Below are 24,327 nucleotides of genomic sequence, written 5' to 3'. Positions count from 1 at the left end.
AAGCCTGCAGACTCCCACTCCTGATGAGTCTGGGAGGCAGTGTAACTGCTCCTGTAGCCACTCAGTTCGCTCCTGTCCCTATGGATTCAAGCTCGAAGCCTAGCAAAGAGCAGTGTTTCCTCTTGCTGCCCCAGGACTGTGTATCTCCAGGGCTTTACCTACCCAGTAGGATAGTCCTGTCCAGGCCTGCCTCTGCTTTCTGTGGGCAGTCAGTCCTCAGCTGGCATCCAGGCTGGGTGGAAACTCTGCCTGCCCTCCTAGCCAGTGGTGATGGTGCTTATTAAAGGAGAGATGCCAGGCTGCCTCCTCTGCCCTAGCAGGGCACATCAATGCTGATCAATATCTAAAGAGTGGAGGTCAGAAGAATGAGGCTGAGCTCTTTTTAGTGGTGTTCAGCCACAGAACAAGGAGCAATGGGCACCAACTAGAACACAAGAGGTTTGACTTGAAACATAAGAAAAAATTCCTTTACTTTGAGGGTGCTGAAGCCCTGGAACAGGCTGCCCAGAGTGAAGTCTCCTTCTCTGGAGACTTTCAAAACCCTTCTGGGTACATTTCTGTGCAAACTGATCTTGGTGGTCCTGCTCTAGGAGGCAGATGATCTGCAGAGTGCAAACTGATCTCGGTGGTCCTGCTCTAGCAGGGAGGTGATCTGCAGAGTGCAAACTGATCTCAGTGGTCCTGCTCTAGCAGGGAGATGATCTGCAGAGTGCAAACTGATCTCAGTGGTCCTGCTCTAGCAGGGAGATGATCTGCAGAGTGCAAACTGATCTCAGTGGTCCTGCTCTAGCAGGGAGATGATCGGCAGAGACTCCCCTCCCAACCCCTACCGTTCTGTGTTTCCATGTGAGAGCAACCAGCTTTATAGCAGGGGGATTGGATTAGTTGATCTCCAGAGGTCTCTTCCAACCCCCAGTATTTTAGGCTTCCATGCCAGAGTGCAAACAGTTATGAGACAGCAATTTCACAGATAAAAAGAAATAAAAACAAACTACAAACCTGCTAGAGGCTTCCCCTTGTTCTTTTCTTCAGGTCAGGGAGTGGGAGGGAAAAACAGACTTGTTATGCAGATAGCAATGACATTACTTAACACATTGATATTAGATACATGATAAACACACAAATGGAGATGTTAATTAGTGTACAACACACAGGCCACATGGCAACCCCCAAAAAGAAAGGATTCAAGCAAGACTCATAAGGAGGATGACAGAGAGACACTTCCAGTTGTCGTTTGACACACATGCACTACATGCTGAGTACATACCACTGCAGACTGAGTTGGCAAAGCACTCAGGCAAAATGCATTGCTGAACACAACACACACACACCAGAAAGCTGTAGGCTCTTATTAGGTTAATAAAAATAATTATCTCTGGCAAATAAAAAAAGTTGAATTTTAGGACAGCACAGCAATAGGCTTATTCAAAAACAAAAAGGGAGAGTTCATGTTAGAATCTTTGGGGTGGGATAGAGCTTCGGTATTTATGGGGGTTTATATCCATCCATTTCTACCAAATGTTGCTCTCAACCTGTTTGCACATGGCCAAACAAAAAAAAAAGAAGAGAAATAATATATATATATATATATATAAAATCAATATTCTATGTAGCTTTTAATTTGAAAAGCTCCTTTTAGTGTGGAGCATTTCTGGAATTACAGCTATGGTGATGGATTATTCGTGGCTCTCTTCTTGTCAACTCTCTCTGAAACTGAAAGATCAGCTTTGGGTACTCAGCCAAACCTCTCTTTTGGCTGAGCCTCTTTTTTTCCTTGGCACACCATTACCTTTTGACTGTCAGGTGGATGTTCAGCACCCAGCTTGGAGAGAAAGCACTAATTCTCTTGCACTGTCTGCAATAACAGCAGCGAGGAGGCTTATCAGAGCCACAAGGCTGTTCAGCGCTCTCCTTGCTGATCTTCATCGAGCATCTTTTGCTTCCTGACTCCTGCCTTGTATTCCATCAGGCAACTTCCTGCCTGCCTTCTGGGAAATCTTCTGCTGGCTTATTGAAGAGTCTTGGGCTGTTGGTGCTCTGTGAATTCTCACCCAAACTGGGACATCAAATATCTCCTGCCTGCCAAAACTGTGGCGTCAGGGCTTTTCAGGCAGCTCCCCCTAACCATCCACACACTCTCCTCAGTGTGTCCAACCTAGGAGATCGACTGTCCTAAGGAAATAGTGAATAACCTCAGAAGCCATGATGAAAAGGAGCAAATTCCCCAGTGCAGTCACCTGCAGGACACCACAAGGCTCTCCTCCCTTGGAAAGGTAGACCTGTAGTTGTAAGCCTTATTATAGGGAGAGTCAGGCATAAAAAGAGCGTTGTTAAACCAAGGAACAAGCTCAGCTTAATGCTTTCCTCCTCAGAGACAATTAGGAACTGGGTGAAACATCAACCTTGATATAGGAGTGGGTTCTGGACAAAATGTTTCTAATGCCTGTGGTGCTCAGTGACATTCCTCAGCTAGATGGCAACGATTTGTGTTTGTTCCACTGGCCTGGGCTCCTAGGCTAAGCTGATGTGGGTTGTTAGTTGGAAGCTTCAACGAGCAGACCGAAGAAGACGAAAACGAGACGAGAAGAGACAAAAAGTTACTCTCTATAAGCTCGAACAGACATTGAGAACAGCACCAGCTGCCATATTTGTACCTACTTTGTAGGGCTGCAGGTATGCAAGGCCTTCAAATGAGGCTTCCAGGTAGCAATGGAAAGTGATTTCTCATCAGCCGCATAACTACGCCACACACACTACGTGCAGGATGGACGGTAAAGGAAACGAAAACAACAAACGAGGCAAGAGGGGAGCAGGGGATGAAACAAAAAGGAAACAAAAACAAATTGAAAAGCAGATTAGTAACCAATACAAGTCATGGCTTTCTCTTCTCATTCATAGCACTGATACATGCCTGAGGGGAGGAAGAATACTTTCATGATATCGCCAGGTGGCTGCCAGGTTTGCTCGGCAGGCGTCGGTAGAATAAAACCGCCAAGTAGCCTGGTGTGGGGAAACAACAGAAGAGCAGAAAGGAACCAAAGACATGAAGTGACAACGCCACCACCACACTGAGCATGGGGAGAAGGGATCTGGCTTGGCTTGGGATGTGCTCTGTTAGGTGGATGAAGGAAATATCAGAAAGGGACCTACCGAAGGTTTTGTCAGTCACGGGATACGTAATGCAGTTGGGTATGAGTTAGTGGTTTGGAGGAAGAACCAGGGAAGATTCAGCACAGAAAAAGGCTTAAACCCAGGGCAGTGATTCACTTGTCACAAGCCCATAGGGGACAGCCACACAAACTGCAGTCTGAGGTAAAGGAAGTGTCACAGTAGGTTTTGTAAATGGTAATGAAAACCAGACCAAAAGCATTTAAAAGAAAAGTGGTGGTTCTTTGGGTCCCCCCCCACCTTCCCTGTAGACTGAAACACTGCTAAATCTTTTAAGAACACAAAATCAATCATTTCAAAGGTGCATAGCATTGAAAATGTACTCAGTGTTTAGATTTGGAACAGCATGGAGATGGCAAGACGGATCCTTGGGTCTACAAACTGGAACAGCTTCTCTGATGTCAGCACAGCCACATCAATTTGTCCTGGCTGAGTATCTGCGCTTCCTGCGCATTGGCAGCTGTGAAATGTCACCCAAGGTATTCCTGCACGGAGCCTAATGCCCTGTTTTCCTACCTCATAATCCCCAGAAAGACATCCAGGCTTCTTCTACAGATGGAGAGCCTGCCACTTTGCAAATGGTTCTGCCAGCTGATCCCTTCTTGTCATCACAAAAAATGCCTGCCTTGTTTTTAATTTGAAACTCTCTGGGCTTGGCTTAGAGCCAGAGGTATTTGCCCTGGTTCTGTCTGCTACCTTCAATCACAGAATCACAGAACTAACCAGGTTGGAAAAGACCTTCAAGATCATCAAGTCCAACCTAGCACCTAACACCGTCTAATTTACTAACCCATGGCACTAAGTGCCTCATCCAGGATCCTTTTAAACACCTCCAGGGATGCTGACTCCACCACCTTCCTGGGCAGTCCATTCCAATGCTCATCTTGCCATGATGAACTTCTTCCTAACATCCAGCCTGAACCTGCCCTGGTGCAGTTTGAGACTGTGTCCTCTTGTTCTGTCACTGGGTGCCTGGCAGAAGAGACCAACCCCACCTGGCTACAACCTCCTTTCAGGTAGTTGTAGAGAGCAATAAGATCTCCCCTGAGCCTCCTCATCCCACTACCACCTCTCTGCATTCTTCTGGGGTTAAAAAAAACCACCATAAAATAAGCTAAAGAAATGAAGCAAAGAATGTCCATAGGAAACAACTTCATTTCCTACCACAATCCCTTGCCTGTCTTTAAGTCAGGCTCTAGCAGACAGCATATCTATGGCAACAGAGGAGTCAGCACAGGCTAATTCTACAGAATAACTGAATAAACCCCAGATCTTCCCCAGACAAGCTGGAGCACACTGACTTCCATGGCATTTCATTATCAGTATCTACATCAGACAGTGGTAAAATGCTTGGGCACTGCTGTAGACAATGATATGCAGTTCAGACACATCCTGCATTTAGGAGCATGACATTTTCTTCAGTCCTAGACTTATTTTTTTCCCACTGTTACCTTTGCTCTCTTCAATTTTCCAGTCTTTCATGAACTGTAGATTCTGAGTTGCTATGTAGTGTGTTCAGCACCTGAAGGAGGCTTATAGGAAGGCTGGGGAGGGATTGCTTACAAGGGCATGTAGCAACAGGATGAGGGGCAATGGTTTTAAACTAGAGATGGGCAGACTTAGATGGGACATTAGGAAGATGTTCTTTATTCTGAGGGTCGTGGAACACCAGAATAGGTTGCCCAGTGGTGAAGGCACCATTCCTGGAGATAGTCAAGGTCATGCTTGATGGGGCTTTGAGCAACCTGATCTAGTTGAGGATGTCTCTGCTTACTGCAAGAGCATTAGACTGGATGACCTTTAGACATCCATTCCAACCCAGACCATTCTATGACTATGATTCTATGACTCTATGATTCTATGACTCTATGATTCTGTGGTTTTATGCCTAAGATTCTATGATTCTGTGACTCTGTGACTCTATGATTCTGTGATTCTACGATTCTCTGTCTCTGTGACTCTATGACTCTATGACTCCAGGATTCTGTTAGCTGCAGCATCATCATGCACAGTGATATCCACCTCATCCTATTTTCTGATCTTTCTCCTACTTTTCTGGTTCTGTATCTAATGCCTGCAATAAACAACCTGGAGTTACACACTGGGAACTTGTATAAAGCTTGACTCTGTTCTCATTCTTTATCTGTGTTTCTCATCCTTCTTCAAATCCTTTCTAGAGTCACGAATAGTGGGATAGAGGCTTCTTGTAATAGTCTGGGTTAAGTGTTTCTAGATCAAGTATTAGATTTGGTGTAGTAAGACTTTTATTTGGTAGGAATAATTCTACCCTGCAATCATCTCAGTTCATTTCCCTTTCCTTGCCCTAATTCATAGAATCAACCAGGTTGGCAGAGACCTCCAAGCTCATCCAGTCCAACCTAGCACCCAGCCCTATCCAATCAACCAGACCATGGCACTAAGTGCCTCATCTGGTCTGTTTTTGAACACCTCCAGGGATGGGGCCTCAACCACCTCCCGGGGCAACCCATTCCAATGCAAATCACTCTCTCTGTGAAGAACTTCTCCCCTCCTCCAGCTTTATTTTATCCCTCCCAGTCCTGTCACTCCCAGATAGCCTAAAAAGTCCCTCCCCAGTTTTTTTGGAGCCCCCCTTCAGATACTGGAAGGCCACAAGAAGGTCACCTGGGAGCCTCCTCTTCTCCAGACTGAACAGCCCCAACTCTTTCAGTCTGTCCTCAGAGCAGAGCTGCTGCAGCCCTCTGCTCATCCTCTGCTCATCCTTCCACTAAAGCAGTTTGCTCAAAGCCCAATTCAGCACTTCTGCTCTTTTCTTCCCTGTTGAACTGTACCATCATGTGAATATTTGAGCTGAAACCACTTCCAGATCTGCTGCTGCCTACAATTCCAGCTTTTGAATAAGTAATGGTGAAAGCAACAGTCTGGGCAGGATACTTTTCATTTTCACCAAGTGTATCACTCATTGGAACACTGAATCCTGTAGTAGATGAAACATAGCTTAATATACTCAAGAGTGCAGTGCTGTCAGTTAGGCTGTTTAGGGAGCAACTCTGGTTTCCCAAGTAGTCCACTAACTGTGGGCATGCCACTGATATCCTCAAGGTGGTTTCTTCAGCAGGGACTCCAAACCTCTGTGTGGAAAGGCACAACTCTGGCAACAACCTGATTTAACGAACCCAACCAATCCCTTAAGCATCACTTCCAGCAGGCTCTCCAAGCTCAAATAACAAAACACTTGCTCCAATACATACTTTAAATCACCTCCCCTGATCTTCTCACTGATTTCATATTTACCTGAATGAGGCTGGCAGCTGGATTCCTCCTTTTCTCAAAGTGCTTCTGACGATGCTGCTCCTGCACTTTCAATGCAAATCCTGAGCCAAGGATGCCCTGCAACACAAGTTAGCATTATGGAGGTAGAGTTTCCAACAAATACACATAAGATTGAGTGAAGATGTTAGGCCACATGATTGGTTTCACTTAAACCTAAGGCAAATCTACTGTGAGGGTGGCAGAGCACTGGAACAGGCTGCCCTGAGAGGTTGCATAGTCTCCTTCTCTGCAGACTTTCCAAATCCACCTGGACACACATCCCTGTGCAACCTGATCTATGTAAACATGCCTTAGGAGGGGGGGTTGGACTAAAAGATCTCCACAGGTGCCTTCCAACCCCTGCCACTCATGACTCTTTGACAGTATATGACACTGTAAGGCTTAACAACAGAGCCCCTTTAGTGATAAAATAGAAGACTCCTTACTTAAGCAATAGCATCTGTGGCGCTACCAGTGAGCACTCACCCCAACTACTGCTTGAGTGCCTGCTACACTATGTTCCTGCAGCTCTGAAGGTCATGAATCATAGATTCAACCAGGTTGGAAGAGACCTCCAAGCTCAGCCAGTCCAACCTAGCACCCAGCCCTGGCCAATCAACCAGACCATGGCACTAAGTGCCCCAGCCAGGCTTGGCTTCAACACCTCCAGCCACACAGACTCCACCACCTCCCTGGGCAGCCCATTCCAATGCCAATCACTCTCTCTGACAACAACTTCCTCCTCACATCCAGCCTAGAACTGCCCTGCCACAACTCCAGGCTGTGTCCCCTTCTTCTGTTGCTGGTTACCTGGCAGCAGAGCCCAACCCCACCTGGCTACAGCCTCCCTGCAGGCAGCTGCAGACAGCAATGAGCTCTGCCCTGAGCCTCCTCTGCTGCAGGCTGCACACCCCCAGCTCCCTCAGCCTCTCCTCACAGGGCTGTGCTCCAGGCCCCTCCCCAGCCTTGCTGCCCTTCTCCAAACACCTTCCAGCACCTCAACATCTCTCTTCAATTCAGGAGCCCAGAACTGGACACAGTACTGCAGGGGTGGCCTGAGCAGTGCTGAGCACAGGGGCACAAGAACCTCCCTTGTCCTGCTGGCCACACTGCTCCTGAGCCAGCCCAGAATGCCATTGGCTCTCTTGGCCACTTGGGCACACTGATGGCTCCTGTTCAGCTCCTCTCTCCCAGCACCCCCAGGTCCCTCTCTGCCTGGCTGCTCTCAGCCACTCTGGCCCCAGCCTGTAGTGCTGCTTGGGGTTGTTGTGGCCAAAGTGTAGAACCCTGCACTTGGCCTTGTTCAACCTCATCCCATTGGCCTCTGCCCACCCATCCAGCCTGGCCAGGTCCCTCTGCAGTGCTCTCCTACCTGCTCCCAGCTTGGTGTCATCTGCAAACATAGTGATGCTGGACCCAATCCCCTGCTCCAGATCATCAATAAAGATATAGAACAAGCCTGGGCCCAGCAGTCTCCATATATTGTATCTATATGCTTGTAAATCCAGCTTTGCTGTACATAAAGCTTTATCTTACTTCTAAGCCATCTGAACTGGTCTGGTACATTTTAAGTGGGGGGGATGGGGAAGTTCCCAACCCACCACACATACTCACAGCAGGTAGTGCAAAGAAAGAAATGCCAAGCAGAGCAAATCCTGCAGAGAGCAGCCTCCCGAGCCAAGTCAGAGGAGTTTTGTCTCCGTAGCCAATGGTTGTCAGTGTGATCTGAAAGAGGAATCAATGAACACTGAGGTTTACCAGCAGACACTGAGGGATCCACTGCAGATCATCTGCACTGCATGATGCAGAGTTCCCACTAAGGGAGACACAAAACACAGGGAGCTGCTCCTGAAAGGAAAAAGAAGCAAACACACACCAAAAGATGAACATGGATATGCTTTATCCTGTTCATGAACAAATAAAACTGAGTTGCATCACAAACTGGAGGCAAAAAAAAAACCCCAAACCCACCCAAATTAGTAATGAGTGACTTCAGAAAATAGCTAATACGTTTAGAAAGCAATCAGTAAGTTTAGAAAGGAATTAATAAGTTTAGAAAGGAATTAATAAGTTTAGAAAGGAATTAATAAGTTTAGAAAGGAATTAATAAATTTAGAAATGAATGAGTTTAGAACATAATGGATAAGATTAGAAATGAACAAGTTCATAAAATATTAAGTTTAGAAATTAATAAGTTCATAAAATAATAAACCCCAAGGTCTGTGATGCTGAAGTTGAGGCACACTGCATGAGCTGAGCAGAAAAACAAGTGCTGTCCTCTGTGGATCTAAAGCTATTTCACCTGTTTTCTGCAGGGAAACAGAGCACAACCCCACAAATATAAATGACACAGAGGTCTCATTGGAAAAATGCAGCAGGGAGGCAGCTGCAGGTGCTGCAGATGCATCACAGATGATGCAAAGCCAAAGGAACAGCAAGAAGCAGCTGCGTGTTCGGTACGATTTGAAGTGGGCTCTCTCCTGGAACACAAGGGAAAAACCAAACTCTCAAAACAAAAAGTGGAAGGAACTTTAAGATCATAGAATCAAGCAGGGTGGAAGAGACCTCCAAGCTCATCCAGCCCAACCTAGCACCCAGCCATATTCAGTCAGCCAGACCATGGCACTAAGTGCCCCAGCCAGGCTTGGCTTCAACACCTCCAGCCACACAGACTCCACCACCTCCCTGGGCAGCCCATTCCAATGCCAATCACTCTCTCTGACAGGAACTTCCTAACAACATCCAGCCTAGACCTCCCCTGCCACAACTCCAGACTGTGTCCCCTTCTTCTGTTGCTGCTTGCCTGGCAGCAGAGCCCAACCCCACCTGGCTACAGCCTCCCTGCAGGCAGCTGCAGGCAGCAATGAGCTCTGCCCTGAGCCTCCTCTGCTGCAGGCTGCACACCCCCAGCTCCCTCAGCCTCTCCTCACAGGGTTTGTGTTCCAGGCCCCTCCCCAGCTTTGTCGCCCTCCTGTGGACACCTTCCAGCACCTCAACATCTCTCCTGAATTGATCTTCTCCCCTTCATTATGACAGGCTCAGATATCCACACATCATTTCTGACATGCAGACCCAAGGACTATCACACAGCTGGGAAGAGCTACCTCAGGCTGTTGGACAACCACAGTGTCACATAATTAATCAGGTTGGAAAAGACCTTTGAGGTCACCAAGTCCAACCTATCACCCACCACCTTCTAATCAATTAAACCATGGCACCAAGTGCCACATGCAGCCTCTTTTTAAACACCTCCAGGGACGGTGACTCCATCACCTCCCTGGGCAGCCCATTCCAATGCAAATCACTCTTTTCTGCCACAAGTTTCTTCCTAACATCCAGCCTAAACCTGCCCTGTTGCAGCTTGAGGCTGTGTTCTCTTGTTCTGTCCCTGCTTGCCTGGGCAAAGAGACCAACCCCAGCTGGCCACAACCTCCTTTCCGGTAGTTGCAGAGAGCAATGAGTCTCTACAAACTGGAGTCTCCCCTGAGCCACCTTTTCTCCAGGCTAAACAACCCCAGACAATGCTTTGTCAGACCTGCACGGGGAGAAGTCAGACTATGACTTCATGTGGTGAAGTCTCTTCTCTGGAGCATCCCTGTGTGGCCTGCCCTAGGTAATCCTGCTTTGGCAAGGGGGTTGGACTCAACTGATCTCTGGAGGTCCCTTCCAACCCCTAATATTTTGTGATCCTGTGAGTCTGTGTCTGTGATTCTGTGAAGGTAATCAGGCTCAGCATACAACTGCTTCAAAAGCTGTGCTGCCCAGCAGCCCCTGCCATGTAGCACCAGAGCAGATGATGGCAGAGGTTGGTACAAGCAGGAGGGCTCTCCACAGGGAATTCAATAGCTGGAATACAGCACATCTGCAAACACCACTGGGATGAGGGTGCACGGGTCTGCTTTTCTGAGTATAGCTTCAAGGCAAAAGGTTGTGGCTTTAGTGGTCACAGAGCTAACTCTCAACCCACCGCAGCAGCTGCAGGTCTTCTCTGGCTGGGCCAGGTGTCCTCCAGCCTAACTGGGGCCTGGGACTCCTGTCAGTGCCAAACCTGGGGACTGGATGGGCAGGAGAAAGTGGTGTCTGCTTGCTTCCTTGCTGAGTGGTTTGGATCCACCCGCAGGCTGGGGCAGGGCAGCTGGAGGGGGAGCGGGCAGAGCGCAGGGCTCCCGCAGGGCGGGCGGCAGGCTGCGGGGCACACACTGGGGCGAGGGCACACCATGTGAAAGGGACAAAGATAGACAGCAGCAGGCCGAATGCCAAGGGCTCCACAGCCTGCTATTAGTGGAGAACATGTGCACAGAGAATTATTTTTCCCTCGTGGACCAAATGCGGGCAAGCTGAGGCTTAGCAAATCCTCTGGCAGGCGTGAATTCTTCAGGAGAATGCCTTCCAGAGACATTATTTTGCTTCCAGCTTCCTCAAAGCTCATTCCCAGGCAAGATGGCCAAAGCAATTCTATTTAACGCCTGGGTCACCACAGGACAAAAGAAGGAAAGGCTTTTGGAAGTAATTAGATTGCAAGTATTTAGGGCTCCGTAGATAGTAAGCGGTGCTTTTAATTGCTCCCATTGTTGGGGACAAGCTGGGGGTGTAATTTACCCTGAGTGACTAAAAGAGAGAGAGGTGAATTAAGGCTGCAGCTGAAATTTCAAGTGGTTATCAAGTCTCAGGGTGTGTAATGCTAGCCTGGTCACAGACACACCACCTTGAGTGCTTAGCAGGTCTCGCCCTCCTTCCCTGCTCCTCTTTACTCCCCTGCCTCATCTCTTCTTTCCTGGCTTTTGCTGGACTCTTGGGAGAGCCAAGGCAAGGTGGAGGGAATTATCCACATTTCTGTGTTGCTTGTTTCTGCTCTTTTGGCGAGTTGTGTTAGCTCATGGAAGCTCCTCATGAGCTCCAGAGCCTGCAGAAGGCAGCAAGTGCTGGGCTTGAGCAGTCAGGAGGAAGAGAGATGGGCATGCAGCTCCCTCTTTCCCGGCAGAGGTGAGCTGATGTAGCCATATCCTTGGCCTGGCACAGAGCATTGGTAGGGTTTTCCTTTGCTGAACAAGGTACTCCCAGCTCTTCTCATCAGTGGGCAAGTGCAAACTAGCTTGGAGTTATTAAGACCCCAGGAGCAACAAAGCACTTGGGCAAATGAATCACTGTAGCAGAGCTCGTCAAAATTCATCTCCAGGCCAGCCATTGCAAGGCAGTCTGAAGCTGTGGAACAAGCCCAGTTGCTTGGCTTTTCTCCAGCTGCCTATCTCCTGCCAGACACTGGAAAGTACAGAGATATCTCCTGCCTAGGCTGACAAGAAGGAAAGAGAACTAAGTGTCATCTGCATATTAATGATCTTGCCACCAAACTGTCTTCCAGAGGAGTCAAAGATCAACTTGAACCTGTGGGATCTGACAACTGGGAGCAATCCAAAACCTGGAGCCACACAGACAGCATCTCTGGACTTTCTCCAAAGAAAAGAACAAGGCCAAATTAAAGCCTCTCTCTCTCCCTCCCCCCTGCCATTCTTTTATGTCCTGAGGACTTAATGGTATCAGTCTGTGATTAAGAATATCAGCAGCCTCTTGCTTGCTTGGAGTTGTTCTATCTCAGCATGGTCTTTCCATGGGTGTATAGGTGTCAGCACCTACCCCTATCATCTTAGCCCTCTACAAATGAGTCTGATCTTCAGTTTATATTCCCCTCAACACACAACTAAGGAGATCCTTCACCAGGCAACTTCAGGGTCAAGCTCAGGAATAATCCTCCACGTCTTTGTTAGTGCTGCAAGGGAATGACTACACCACTGGCCAGGTCCTGACTAGCCTAACCACAGAAGCATTTAGGCTGGAAAAGCCCCTTGGGGTCACCAAGTCCAACCCATATCCCTACTCTGTAAGGTTCACCCTAAACCATATCCCCAAGCACCACATCTAAATTACTTTTAAACACATACAGGGTTGGTGACCACTTCCCTGGGCAGCTCATTCCAATGCCTGACCACTCCTGCTGGGAAAAATTAACCTACCCAGTGGCAGCTTGAGGCCATTCCCTCTTGTTCTATCACTAATTACCTGTGAGAAGAGACCAGCAGCAGCCTCTCCACAATGTCCTTTCAGGTAGCTGCAGACAGCAATGAGGTCTGCCCTCAGCCTCCTCTTTTTCACACTAACCATCCCCAGCTCCTTCAGTTGCTCCTCATAAGATTCATTCTCCAGGCTCTTCCCCAGCTTCCTTGCCCTCCTCTGCACTGGCTCCAGCACCTCCACATCTCTCTTAGAATCACAGAAGCATAGAATCAACCAGGCTGGAAGAGACCTCCAAGATCATCCAGCCCAACCTAGCACCCAGCCCTGGCCAGTCAACCAGACCATGGCACTAAGTGCCTCAGCCAGGCTTGGCTTCAACACCTCCAGCCACAGAGACTCCACCACCTCCCTGGGCAGCCCATTCCAATGCCAATCACTCTCTCTGACAACAACTTCCTCCTAACACTCAGCCTAGACCTCCCCTGCCACAACTTGAGGCTGTGTCCACTTGTTCTGTTGCTGGTTGCCTGGCAGAAGGGACCAACCCCACCTGGCTACAGCCTCCCTTCAGGTACTTGTAGACAGCAATGAGGTCACCACCTGTAGTGAGGTGCCCCAAACTGAATACAATACTCAAGGTGTGGCCTCACCAGAGGGGATAATCACTTCAGCATGAGGAGAAACTTCTTTACAGTGAGGGTGCCAGAGCCCTGGAGCAGGCTGCCCAGAGAGGCTGTGGAGTCTCCTTCTCTGCAGACTTTCAACCTCCACCTGGATGCATTCCTGTGTGAACTACCCTAGAGGACCCTGCCTTGGCAGGGAGGTCAGACTGGGTGATCTCTGGAGGTCTCTTCCTACCTGTACAGTTCTGTGACAGAGCAGCCAAGGCAGGCAGTGTCACCTGGCCAGACTCAGACCCCACAATGATGATAAAACTTCTGTTACACCTCCTTGCTGCAGCTAAGAAACACACTAATAACAGGTGAGGTAATACAATCCTGGGGGCAATTAAATAACCTAGGTGTCTTCAACTAGATGAGATAGGACCCAGGAGGTCCTCTTCTAGCCTGACATCTCACACTGACGTCATTTTAGCAGGACTTACCTTTTGAATCTTTACCTGACATCAATTAAGTGAGAGTAAAAAGCCCTGCAGCCTGCTCCTGCTATCACTGCATTGAGTGGAAAAGACGTCATCGATGTGCACTCATTTCAGCAGCAATTGTGGCAATATTATTCACTGCAAAACACCTTCTTCACCTAAAGGTCAGTGTGGAGTGCCAGAGCCATTGTGAATCCCACTGTCACTACTAGAGAGTGATGACTTATTAAGAGAAGCTCTGCCAAGGAGTGTAAGACAGACAGGAATCTTAACTGCATTGCATTTGCAGGTAAAAGTAATTCATGCAGGAGCTAAGTGGCACTGTAAGCACACAGAGTTCCAGCTCAGGAAACTGAGTGTGGCTTGGTTTTGAAATGGGTAAGTTTTGGAATTGACCTTTTTGTTCCTGTGCAGTTTAGTGGTTTTGCTCTGTGACATGGCTTGGAGCAGGAGCAGTGTGGGCAGCAGGACAAGGGAGGTTCTTCTGCCCCTGTGCTCAGCACTGCTCAGGCCACATCTTGAGTGCTGTGGCCAATTCTGGCCTCCTCAATTCAAGAGGGATATTGAGATGCTGGAAGGTGTTTGGAGAAGGGCAGCAAGGCTGGGGAGGGGCCTGGAGCACAGCCCTGTGAGGAGAGGCTGAGGGAGCTGGGGGTGTGCAGCCTGCAGAAGAGGAGGCTCAGGGCAGAGCTCATTGCTGTCTGCAGCTGCCTGAAGGGAGGCTGTAGCCAGGTGGGGTTGGGCTCTGCTGCCAGGCACCCAGCAACAGAACAAGGAGACACAGCCTCAAGTTGTGGCAGGGGAGGTCTAGGCTGGATGTTAGGAGGAAGCTGTTGGCAGAGAGAGTGATTGGCATTGGAATGGGCTGCCCAGGGAGGTGGTGGAGTCTCTGTGCCTGGAGGTGTTGAAGCCAAGCCTGGCTGGGGCACTTAGTGCCATGGTCTGGTTGACTGAATATGGCTGGGTGCTGGGTTGGACTGGATGATCTTGGAGGTCTCTTCCAACCTGGTTGATTCTACGATTCTACAGAATCACAGAATGGTCTGGGCTGGAGGGGATCTCCAAAGCTCATCCAGTCTTTTAAGGGGAGGAGATAAGTGTCTCTAAAAGCTTGACATTTAAGGCAACTATCTGTGCCTGACTTCCATGCAGTCTTTTCACAGGATTATGCCAGAGTAGGATCACCAAAGGCTCCTCAGAGCCCTCTCTTCCTCCAGGCTGAATAACCCCAGCTCCCTCAGCCTGTCCTCACAGCAGAGGGGTTACAACCCTCTGACTCACCCATGACATTCTTGTCACAGAATCAGTCAGGGTTGGAAGGGACCACAAGGATCAGCCAGTTCCTACTCCCCTGCCATGGGCAGGGACACCCTAGCCTAGATCAGGTTGGCCAGAGCCTCATCCAGCCTGGCCTTAAACACCTCCAGGCATGAGGCTTCCAACACCCTAGCCTAGATCAGGCTACCTCCAGGGATGAGGCTTGCAACACCTCCCTGGGCAACCTGTTCCAGGCTCTCACCACCCTTATGCTGAACAACTTCTTCCTAACATCCAGTCTGAATTTACCCATTTCCAGCTTTGCTCCATTCCCCCCAGGCCTATCAGTACCTGACATGCAAAAAAGTCTGTTTGTAAATGAAGCAGTAAGACTAGGTCTGGTTGTAACCAAGCTCCTAGTTTTGTGCACTGACAAGACCAAGAGAAGAGTCTCTAGGGAAGACACTTAATGAGTGATTGACCCTGAAGTGAGGCCATTGCAAATGCACAAACTCGTCCCACTAATAGGAAGTGACCTCGACCCTTGCTCCAAATGTAAGCAAAACTATTGCAAGTATTTCTGAAGGACTTAAAGCATTCTGGCAAGAGCCTTTGCCTGGGCTTGCTCTGAGCCTGTGGATTCTGCTGTGACCAGCTGAGGTCTTGCCAGCAGGTCTGAGGGGGAGGAAGCTTCATTTCTGCATCCCTCTGCTGAGGAAAGGTGACGGAGGTGGGTGCAGGTCTCACACTTATTTCAGGACAGCTAAAGAGTGCTGTAGGTGATAGCAGCATTAATGATCTCACAGGCAGCACTTCACTATCCAGACACTGTCAGAGCTCCTGGTGCTTATCCTACTGCATTAGAAGAAAAAGAAAAGACAGTTTTACACTCCTTGGCAACAGCTCTGCCATAGCCTTTGCTGGGACAGAGCTCTTCAGCAGCTTTCTCCTGTCAGCCAGTGCAGGAGCCTGGTTCACTACAGGGTGTTTTTAAGCCAAAAAAAAAGAACCCCTACACATTACTGCCATACAAATGCATTTCAAAATTCCAGATTTAGCTGTTCATTCTTCATGTAAGGCCTGGTTCATTTAGAGCTGTAAGCACTCATATAATCCTCCTCCTTTCAGAGAAGCAGGCAGCCTTGTCCTTAAATCCCACACTTTTCAGCAAAGCAAAACCAATGGATTTGGCAGTTAAGCCTGAGCTCAACTCAATCAGGGCTCTTATACCTGCAAGAACAACGCTGCTGAACCAGAATGGCAATATTTGTTCTTGCTTGTTGTGCTCAATGTACAGAGAAAGGAGAAGCAACATCATTCTAAGGGCAGTGATGATGCTCCTCCCTTCAGCACAAAGCTGATGCAAGATTTTCCCCCCCTCTTTCTTTCTTGGTGTTTGAGTTTTATTTCATCAGGAATCATAAAATCAGTCAGAGTTGGAAGGGAGCACAAGGATCAGCCAGTCCCAACCCCCCTGCCATGGGGAGGGACACCTCACACTAGAGCAGGCTGCACACAGCCTCAGCCAGCCTGGCCTCAAACACCTCCAGCCATGGGGCCTCAACCACCTCCCTGGGCAACCCATTCCAGCCTCTCACCACTCTCATGCTCAACAACTTCCTCCTCACCTCCACTCTGACTCTCCCCACCTCCAGCTTTGCTCCATTCCCCCCAGTCCTGGCACTACCTGACAGCCTAAAAAGTCCCTCCCCAGCTTTTTTCAGATCCTGGAAGGCCACAAGAAGGTCACCTGGGACCCCCTTCTTCTCCAGACTGAACAGCCTCAGCTGTTTTTCAGCAGTTCCTTTTGGGTGCTTTGCTCATTTTGGGTGTCCTGTGCACCATGCAGGGAGGGGGCCAGTGGAAGCTCTTCTGCTTATCCTCTAGGTGCCAGCCAAAAGCCAGCACCTCAGTTCTGAAAGTCCTGGTGGTTTACTTTATCTCTGCATCCCCAGGCTCCATCACAAAACACCAAAGCCAGCACCAACCGTGCTCCCCATGGCCAAGTGGAGAAGGGCATCCTCCCCAGAATGAGGTTCCCCAGAACAGGGCTCACTTTGTCACCCATGGGGGATCTCAGATGTGGCCTTCTGCCTGTAAAGGAGGTGCAGCTGCCTCCTTCATGGGCTTAGGGTGGTGAATGCTTGTCCCATGGGCTGGAGAGTATGAAATGTAGGGCAGAGCAGAGGTTGTTCCTTCATCCTGGGTCTGCAGAGCTGCACTCAGGTCTTGTGAGGTGCATCAGCTGCTCCAGGGCAGGTCTCACTTCAGTTCTGCCCCTCGGGGATGGAGGGAGAAAAAGAACAAGGGGCAGTGGGTGGAAGGTGAGGCATAGGAGATTCCATGTGAACCTGAGGAGGATGTTTTCCCTGTGAGGGTGACAGAGCACTGGAACAGGCTGCCCAGGGAGGTTGTGGAGTCTCCCTCTCTGGAGATATTCAAGAACTGTTTGGGCGTGTTCCAGTGTGATCTGCTCTGGGTGATCCTGCTCTGGTAGGGGGGCTGGACCAGATGAGCTTTTGAGGTCCCTTCCAGCCCCTGACATCCTGTGATTCTGTGATTGCAGACTGGGACCAAAGCAGCTCTTTGTGGGACCATGTTACAAACTGCATTACCAAAGGAATATAGGTTAAAAAAACCTGAAGTGCTTTCTTCCCTTGAAGGTTTCTTGCTCTGGTTTGCAGCAGAAACAGAAGAAGAGCTGCTCTGCAGGATGGGCTGAAATGAACTATGGATGTGCAAAGGAATAGCTGGAGGAGGGAGTTGCTCAGACCAGCTTTCTGCCAGTGAAAACAACTCAGTGAACAGCAGACTAAGTTAAAGCCCACAGCAGGTGAAACTCAAATTGCTCCAAGACAGGTTTTAAAGAGTGGGTATTATTTTTCTGTACTTACTGTGCCCCACCAGAGAGCATCTGCATATGTGGAGAACTGGTTATTTGCATCTTTTTCCACCAGATAAACCAGGAAAGATGAAAAGATGAGGACTAAAAATCCTATGTACCAGGCTGTGATTAGCTCCTAGATAAAAGAAATCAGAGATCAATGTCAATTTGAAAGACTGAACAGGATGGCATTTCAAGGAAGACATACAGAAAAGATCTTTACTATACACCCTTGTGGCATTCCAGCAGCTATGAGCCAGATGCTTCCCTAGGGATGCAAATGTTGTCTGACAGTGAACCAAACCCAGGCCTGTGCTTTGACACAGGACCAATGTGCATCAAATCATACAGTCATAGAATGCACTGAGTTGGAAGGGACCTCCAAAGGCCACCTAGTCCAAATCCCCTGCAGCAGCAAGGACATTCACAAACAGATCAGGCTGCTCAGAGCCCCATCAAGCCTGACCTTGAATGTGTCCAGGGATGGAGCCTCCACCACTAAGCAACTTGTTCCAGTGTTCCATCACCCTCCTAGTATAGAGCTTCTTAATGGCCAGTCTAAATGTACACTTGTCTGGACTCAAACCATTGCCTCTTGTCCCAGTGCTACAAGCCCTTGTAGAGGCTGCAGAGGCACTCTTCATAAGGGTGCCTAGCAACAGGACCAGAGGGAATGGTTTGAAGCTGAGGGAGAGCAGTTTTAGTCTGGCTCTTAGGAAGAAGTTCTTCAGTACGAGGTGGGGATGACAACTCTGGATTAAGCTGCCTGAGGAGGCTGTGGCTGCCTGTTGGATATAGTAATATTAAATGCAGTGATCCTATAGAAACACTGCATTTAATATTACTATATCCAACAGCTGCCTCCTCCCTGGAGGTGCTCAAGGCCAGGCTGGATGAGGCCTTGATCAGCCAAGGCAAGTTGAGAGGCCTCCCTGCTCATAGTGGGGAGGGTGGAGTAGATGATCTCTAAGGTCACTTCCAACCTAAGCCATTCTGATTCCACAATTCAGATACTGGCAGGCCACTACAAGGTCTCCCTGGAGCCTTAGAATCATAGAATGGTTTAGGTTGGAAAGGATCTCAAAGCTCAGCCAGTTCCAGCCCCCTGCCACAGGCAGGCAGGGACACCTCCCACTAGAACAGGTTGCTCAAGGCTTCATCTAATGTAGCCTTGAGCATCTCCAGGGAGGGAGCAGCCACAACCTCCCTGGGCAACCTGCGCCAGTGTCTCACCACTCTCACCGTAAAGAACATCCAGAACTGGACTAGAACTAGTCTCAGGCCCTCCAGTTATTTACATTTCTTCCTCTTCCCACTTCTCCAAGCTGAACCACCCCCAGGTGACACCTGCACATCAAGGACAGCATTTTCACCGTGTTCTATGTGCTAGTTTGAAGCTAGCTAGAACGTGTTGGTGAGAAGAACTAGATTACTGACTGTGAAAGGACAACAATGCTGATGTCAGCTTCACTCATAGGCTTGCTGAGAGGTAGAAGAGCAAGAATCCAAACATAGATAAAGGAGTTCTCTCTGTCTGGGCTGTGGGCTGCACTTTTCTCTCTCTAACCTGGCTAACCCACCTGCCTCCTAACCCCCCTGGCCAACCCTCCATTCTTCCTTGGACACAAGGCAACATCTGGGGGAAGGTAGAAAGGAGTGGGAGAAGGCAGAAGGGCAGTTGGGAGCCCCTCCTGGGGACTCAGGTTTCTGGGAGAGCTGCTGTGTTTCTGCATTACCTTTTACCTTGTCTATTCCTGTATCTAGCTGTATATGTACTGTAAATCTCTGCTTGTATATTGTCCATTCCTGTATCTAGCTGTATATATACTGTAAATCTCTGCTTGTATATTGTCCATTCCTGTATCTAGCTGTATATGTACTGTAAATCTCTGCTTGTATATTGTCCATTCCTGTATCTAGCTGTATATGTACTGTAAATCTCTGCTTGTATATTGTCCATTCCTGTATCTAGCTGTATATATACTGTAAATCTCTGCTTGTATATTGTCCATTTCTGTATCTAGCTGTACCTATACTGTAAATCTCTGCTTGTATCTTGTCTATTCCTGTATCTAGCTGTATATATACTGTAAATCTCTGCTTGTATATTGTCCATTCTGTATCTAGCTGTATATATACTGTAAATCTCTGCTTGTATATTGTCCATTTCTGTATCTAGCTGTACCTATACTGTAAATCTCTGCTTGTATCTTGTCTATTCCTGTATCTAGCTGTATATATACTGTAAATCTCTGCTTGTATATTGTCCATTCCTGTATCTAGCTGTATATATACTGTAAATCTCTGCTTGTATATTGTCCATTCCTGTATCTAGCTGTATATATACTGTAAATCTCTGCTTGTATATTGTCCATTTCTGTATCTAGCTGTACCTATACTGTAAATCTCTGCTTGTATCTTGTCTATTCCTGTATCTAGCTGTATATATACTGTAAATCTCTGCTTGTATATTGTCCATTCTGTATCTAGCTGTATATGTACTGTAAATCTCTGCTTGTATATTGTCCATTTCTGTATCTAGCTGTATATGTACTGTAAATCTCTGCTTGTATATTGTCTATTCCTGTATCTAGCTGTATATATACTGTAAATCTCTGCTTGTATCTTGTCTATTCCTGTATCTAGCTGTATATATACTGTAAATCTCTGCTTGTATATTGTCCATTCTGTATCTAGCTGTATATGTACTGTAAATCTCTGCTTGTATATTGTCCATTTCTGTATCTAGCTGTATATATACTGTAAATCTCTGCTTGTATATTGTCCATTCTGTATCTAGCTGTATATGTACTGTAAATCTCTGCTTGTATATTGTCCATTTCTGTATCTAGCTGTATATGTACTGTAAATCTCTGCTTGTATATTGTCTATTCCTGTATCTAGCTGTATATGTACTGTAAATCTCTGCTTGTTTATTGTCCATTTCTGTATCTAGCTGCATATATACTGTAAATCTCTGCTTGTATATTGTCCATTCCTGTATCTAGCTGTATATGTACTGTAAATCTCTGCTTGTATATTGTCCATTTCTGTATCTAGCTGTACCTATACTGTAAATCTCTGCTTGTATCTTGTCTATTCCTGTATCTAGCTGTATATATACTGTAAATCTCTGCTTGTATCTTGTCTATTCCTGTATCTAGCTGTATATATACTGTAAATCTCTGCTTGTATATTGTCCATTCTGTATCTAGCTGCATATATACTGTAAATCTCTGCTTGTATATTGTCCATTTCTGTATCTAGCTGTATATGTACTGTAAATCTCTGCTTGTATATTGTCCATTTCTGTATCTAGCTGTATATATACTGTAAATCTCTGCTTGTATATTGTCCATTTCTGTATCTAGCTGTATATATACTGTAAATCTCTGCTTGTATCTTGTCTATTCCTGTATCTAGCTGTATATATACTGTAAATCTCTGCTTGTATCTTGTCTATTCCTGTATCTAGCTGTATATATACTGTAAATCTCTGCTTGTATCTTGTCTATTCCTGTATCTAGCTGTATATATACTGTAAATCTCTGCTTGTATATTGTCTATTCCTGTATCTAGCTGTATATATACTGTAAATCTCTGCTTGTATCTTGTCTATTTCTGTATCTAGCTGTATATATACTGTAAATCTCTGCTTGTATGCTGAGCTAAGCTGTAAATAGAAGCTTCATTCAATTTCCAGAGCTGGCTGAGTCTAGTCTGGGTGATTTCCAAAGTGTGGGGGGGTCAGAGAACACCCAAACCATCACATTCTCCCAGCTTGATGCACCTGTGCTAACGCCCACCCCCACTGACCTCCCTTCAAGACCACCTTAAGCACTCTGCTCAAAAGAAGGGGCTCATTTCCTTAGCCCCTCATTAAATCACATCCAGTGAAGGTATCCACCAGACACAAGCCAACAGCCCCTAGGGTTGCCTACCTTGCTGTGTGCATAAACTACAGAACCTAACAATTTCCAAGTGCCTCCTCTTCGGTCCATGCGCACCATACGAAGGATCTGTAGGAAACGAAGACTTCTCAGTGCTGATGTTGCAAAAATGTTACCCTGAGTTTTTGCAGAAACAACTGCTATTGAAGCGATGAGAACAATGATGTCTGAAAGAAATACATCACAGAAAACATTAATGTCCAAGAGCCAGTAAATAACCACACACATCTACAGCAGCTGAACCAAGGCAGGGCTGGGGGGGAGGGGGCAGGGGGCAAAAGAGAGGCTCCTGCTGTAGGTAGGGATCCGAAGCATTGAGATTCCTGGGTGGGATGGGGAGGTGAAGTCACAGCTGGTGGCAGCAACTGCCTCAGGAAGCTTCAGGGAGTGATTTGTCACCTACTATACCCAACAGTGATTTTAAAAACACATGGATAAGAGGAGCAGTGCTGAAGGAGGGAGTGGATTGAAGTTGGAGGAGGGGAGATTCAGAATGGAGATTAGAAAGAACTGAATCCAGTTCTGGAGCCCCTATGACAAGAGGGATGTGGAGATGCTGGAGAGTGTCCAGAGAAGGGCCATAAGTATGCTGAGAGGGCTGCAGCAGCTCTGCTGTGAGCACAGACTGAAAGAGTTGGGGCTGCTCAGTCTGCAGAAGAGGAGGCTCCCAGGTGACCTTCTTGTGGCCTTCCAGTAGCTGAAGTGGGCTACAAAAAGCTGGGGAGGGACTATAAAAAGGCTGGGGAGGGACTTTTTAGGCTGTCAGGGAGTGACAGGACTGGGGAGGAATGGAGCACAGCTGGAGGTGGGGAGAGTGAGGCTGGAGGTGAGGAGGAAGTTGTTGAGCAGGAGAGTGGTGAGAGGCTGGAATGGGTTGCCCAGGGAGGTGGTTGAGGCCCCATGGCTGGAGGTGTTTAAGGCCAGGCTGGCTGAGGCTGTGTGCAGCCTGCTCTAGGGTAGGGTGTCCCTGGGTATGGCAGGGGGGTTGGAACTGATGAACAAAGAGGCTCATTAGATGAGGCTGGAAGAAAACCACAAAGTTATCAGCAAAGAAAAACCCCAAACTAATTCCATGCATGGCAAGGCTTGTGTAGAGAGAACAGGCTGAATAATTTAGGAGTGGTTAGTCACAAGACAAACACGAGATGGCAGATAGAGGTATGCAAACCAGCAGAAGATAAGGTCTGTTGGATGCCTCCTATTTACCCTTCCTTACAAAAGTGAGATCAAAAGGCAGCTGAAATCTGATAAAGAGAGGCACAACATGCACTTAACTTGTCAAATCAATTGCTGCAGGATATCAAGGAATGAGCAGGGGAAAAAAATGAGGACAAGGTTGGTTGTTTCTCCTTGAATTGCTGGAATTAGAGTTTTCAAGGCACCCAAATTCCTGTCTACATCTGAACAAAAATATGGTGTGATTTGCTGGCTGGGCTAAAGGTATGAACACCTCTGGTTTTGTTTTCAGAAGGCATGTAGGAAGACACCAATTGGGGCTTCCACCTGCTCCAGCCCAGCAAGGCAAGCAGTGCTGGCTCTCTGTAACCCTACAGGGTGTCTGGAAGGACCTAACACATGCTCAGGTTGTGCAGGAAGTGAAGGTGATGCAGTGGTATGGGTGTGGAAAGGCAAAGCAGGGAACTCCTGGATGTGAGGGTGAAAGTGGGCAGGCAGAAACTGGGGAGATGCTGAAAAGAGCAGGGGAGAGGAGGGCACATCTCTGAGCAGGAGGAAAAGCCTGTTTGTAGGTGGAGAGGGAAGAGACCATAGAGTCATGGAATGGTCCAGGATGGAAGTGACCTCCAGAGGTGATCCAGTCCAACCCTCTCTGCATTCACCAGGGACATCCTCAACTAGATCAAGCTGCCCAGAGCCCTGTTGAGCCTCTCTGAATATCTCCAGGGATAAGACCCCAGCTACTTCCCTGGGCAACCTGTTCCAGTGTTCCATCACCCTCACAGTGAGGACCTCTTGTAGTAAAGATCCTCATAGTAAGGAACCTGTTCCTAAGAGCCAAACTAAATCTGTTCTTTTCCCTTATTGTATTAATAATCCCCTCACAAGTTCCCAAGGTGGGAACCCCTCACCTCCAATCTGGACATGTCTTTCAGATTTTAATCTGAAACAAAGCAGTTCCCAGCATGGAGATCTCACGAGCAGGCTGGGCTGGCAAAAAGGGAGCCCTGGGAACGGAGTCTTTGCCTTGGCTGCTCCCAGGTGGTCACATATGTATATGTATATATTCTGGGGCCCAGGACTGGGCAGCAGGAGGGTGGAGGCAAGCAGCTGGAGCTGCCTCTTTCACAGAATCACAGAATCATTTCTCAGGTTGTGAAAGCCCTTCAAGCTCATCCAGTCCAATCATTAGTTTCACACTGACAGGACCTTGACTAAACCCAATCTCTCAGCACAACATCTCATCACTATGAATCGCTGTGGTTGGAAAGGACCACTAGCATCAGCCAGTCCAGCCTTCATCCCAGCAGCCTTCCCTCTGGCCTGACTCAAATAAGCATTTGTATGAATTTGGACCTTACAGAGGTTGATGGAAAATTAGTCTGGTGCCCACATTCCTTAGCTCTGTCACCAGAGTGGGGGTTGGGCTCTTCTGCCAGGCAACCAGCAACAGAACAAGAGGACACAGTCTCAAGTTATGGCAGGGGAGG

At 47.8% G+C, this 24,327-nt stretch overlaps 1 protein-coding gene across 1 annotated transcript in view; it reads right to left on the bottom strand.

The window, feature by feature from the left end:
• Positions 1-24,327, bottom strand: part of KCNQ5 (potassium voltage-gated channel subfamily Q member 5) — a 259,047-nt gene that overhangs the window by 30,685 nt on the left and 204,035 nt on the right. Inside the window, exons 4-9 of the mRNA XM_064164059.1 lie at positions 21,653-21,828; positions 17,722-17,847; positions 8,074-8,184; positions 6,442-6,537; positions 2,659-2,753; positions 1,000-1,026 (exon numbers count right to left, since the gene is read on the bottom strand). Of these exons, the coding sequence (XP_064020129.1) occupies positions 1,000-1,026; positions 2,659-2,753; positions 6,442-6,537; positions 8,074-8,184; positions 17,722-17,847; positions 21,653-21,828 (631 nt within the window). The remainder of the gene's footprint in view (positions 1-999; positions 1,027-2,658; positions 2,754-6,441; positions 6,538-8,073; positions 8,185-17,721; positions 17,848-21,652; positions 21,829-24,327) is intronic.

This window comes from Pogoniulus pusillus, chromosome 25 (assembly GCF_015220805.1).
Source record: "Pogoniulus pusillus isolate bPogPus1 chromosome 25, bPogPus1.pri, whole genome shotgun sequence".
Lineage (NCBI taxonomy): Eukaryota > Metazoa > Chordata > Aves > Piciformes > Lybiidae > Pogoniulus > Pogoniulus pusillus.
Note: the sequence above shows the minus strand (reverse complement) of the source record. Positions and strands in the feature narration are given on the sequence as shown.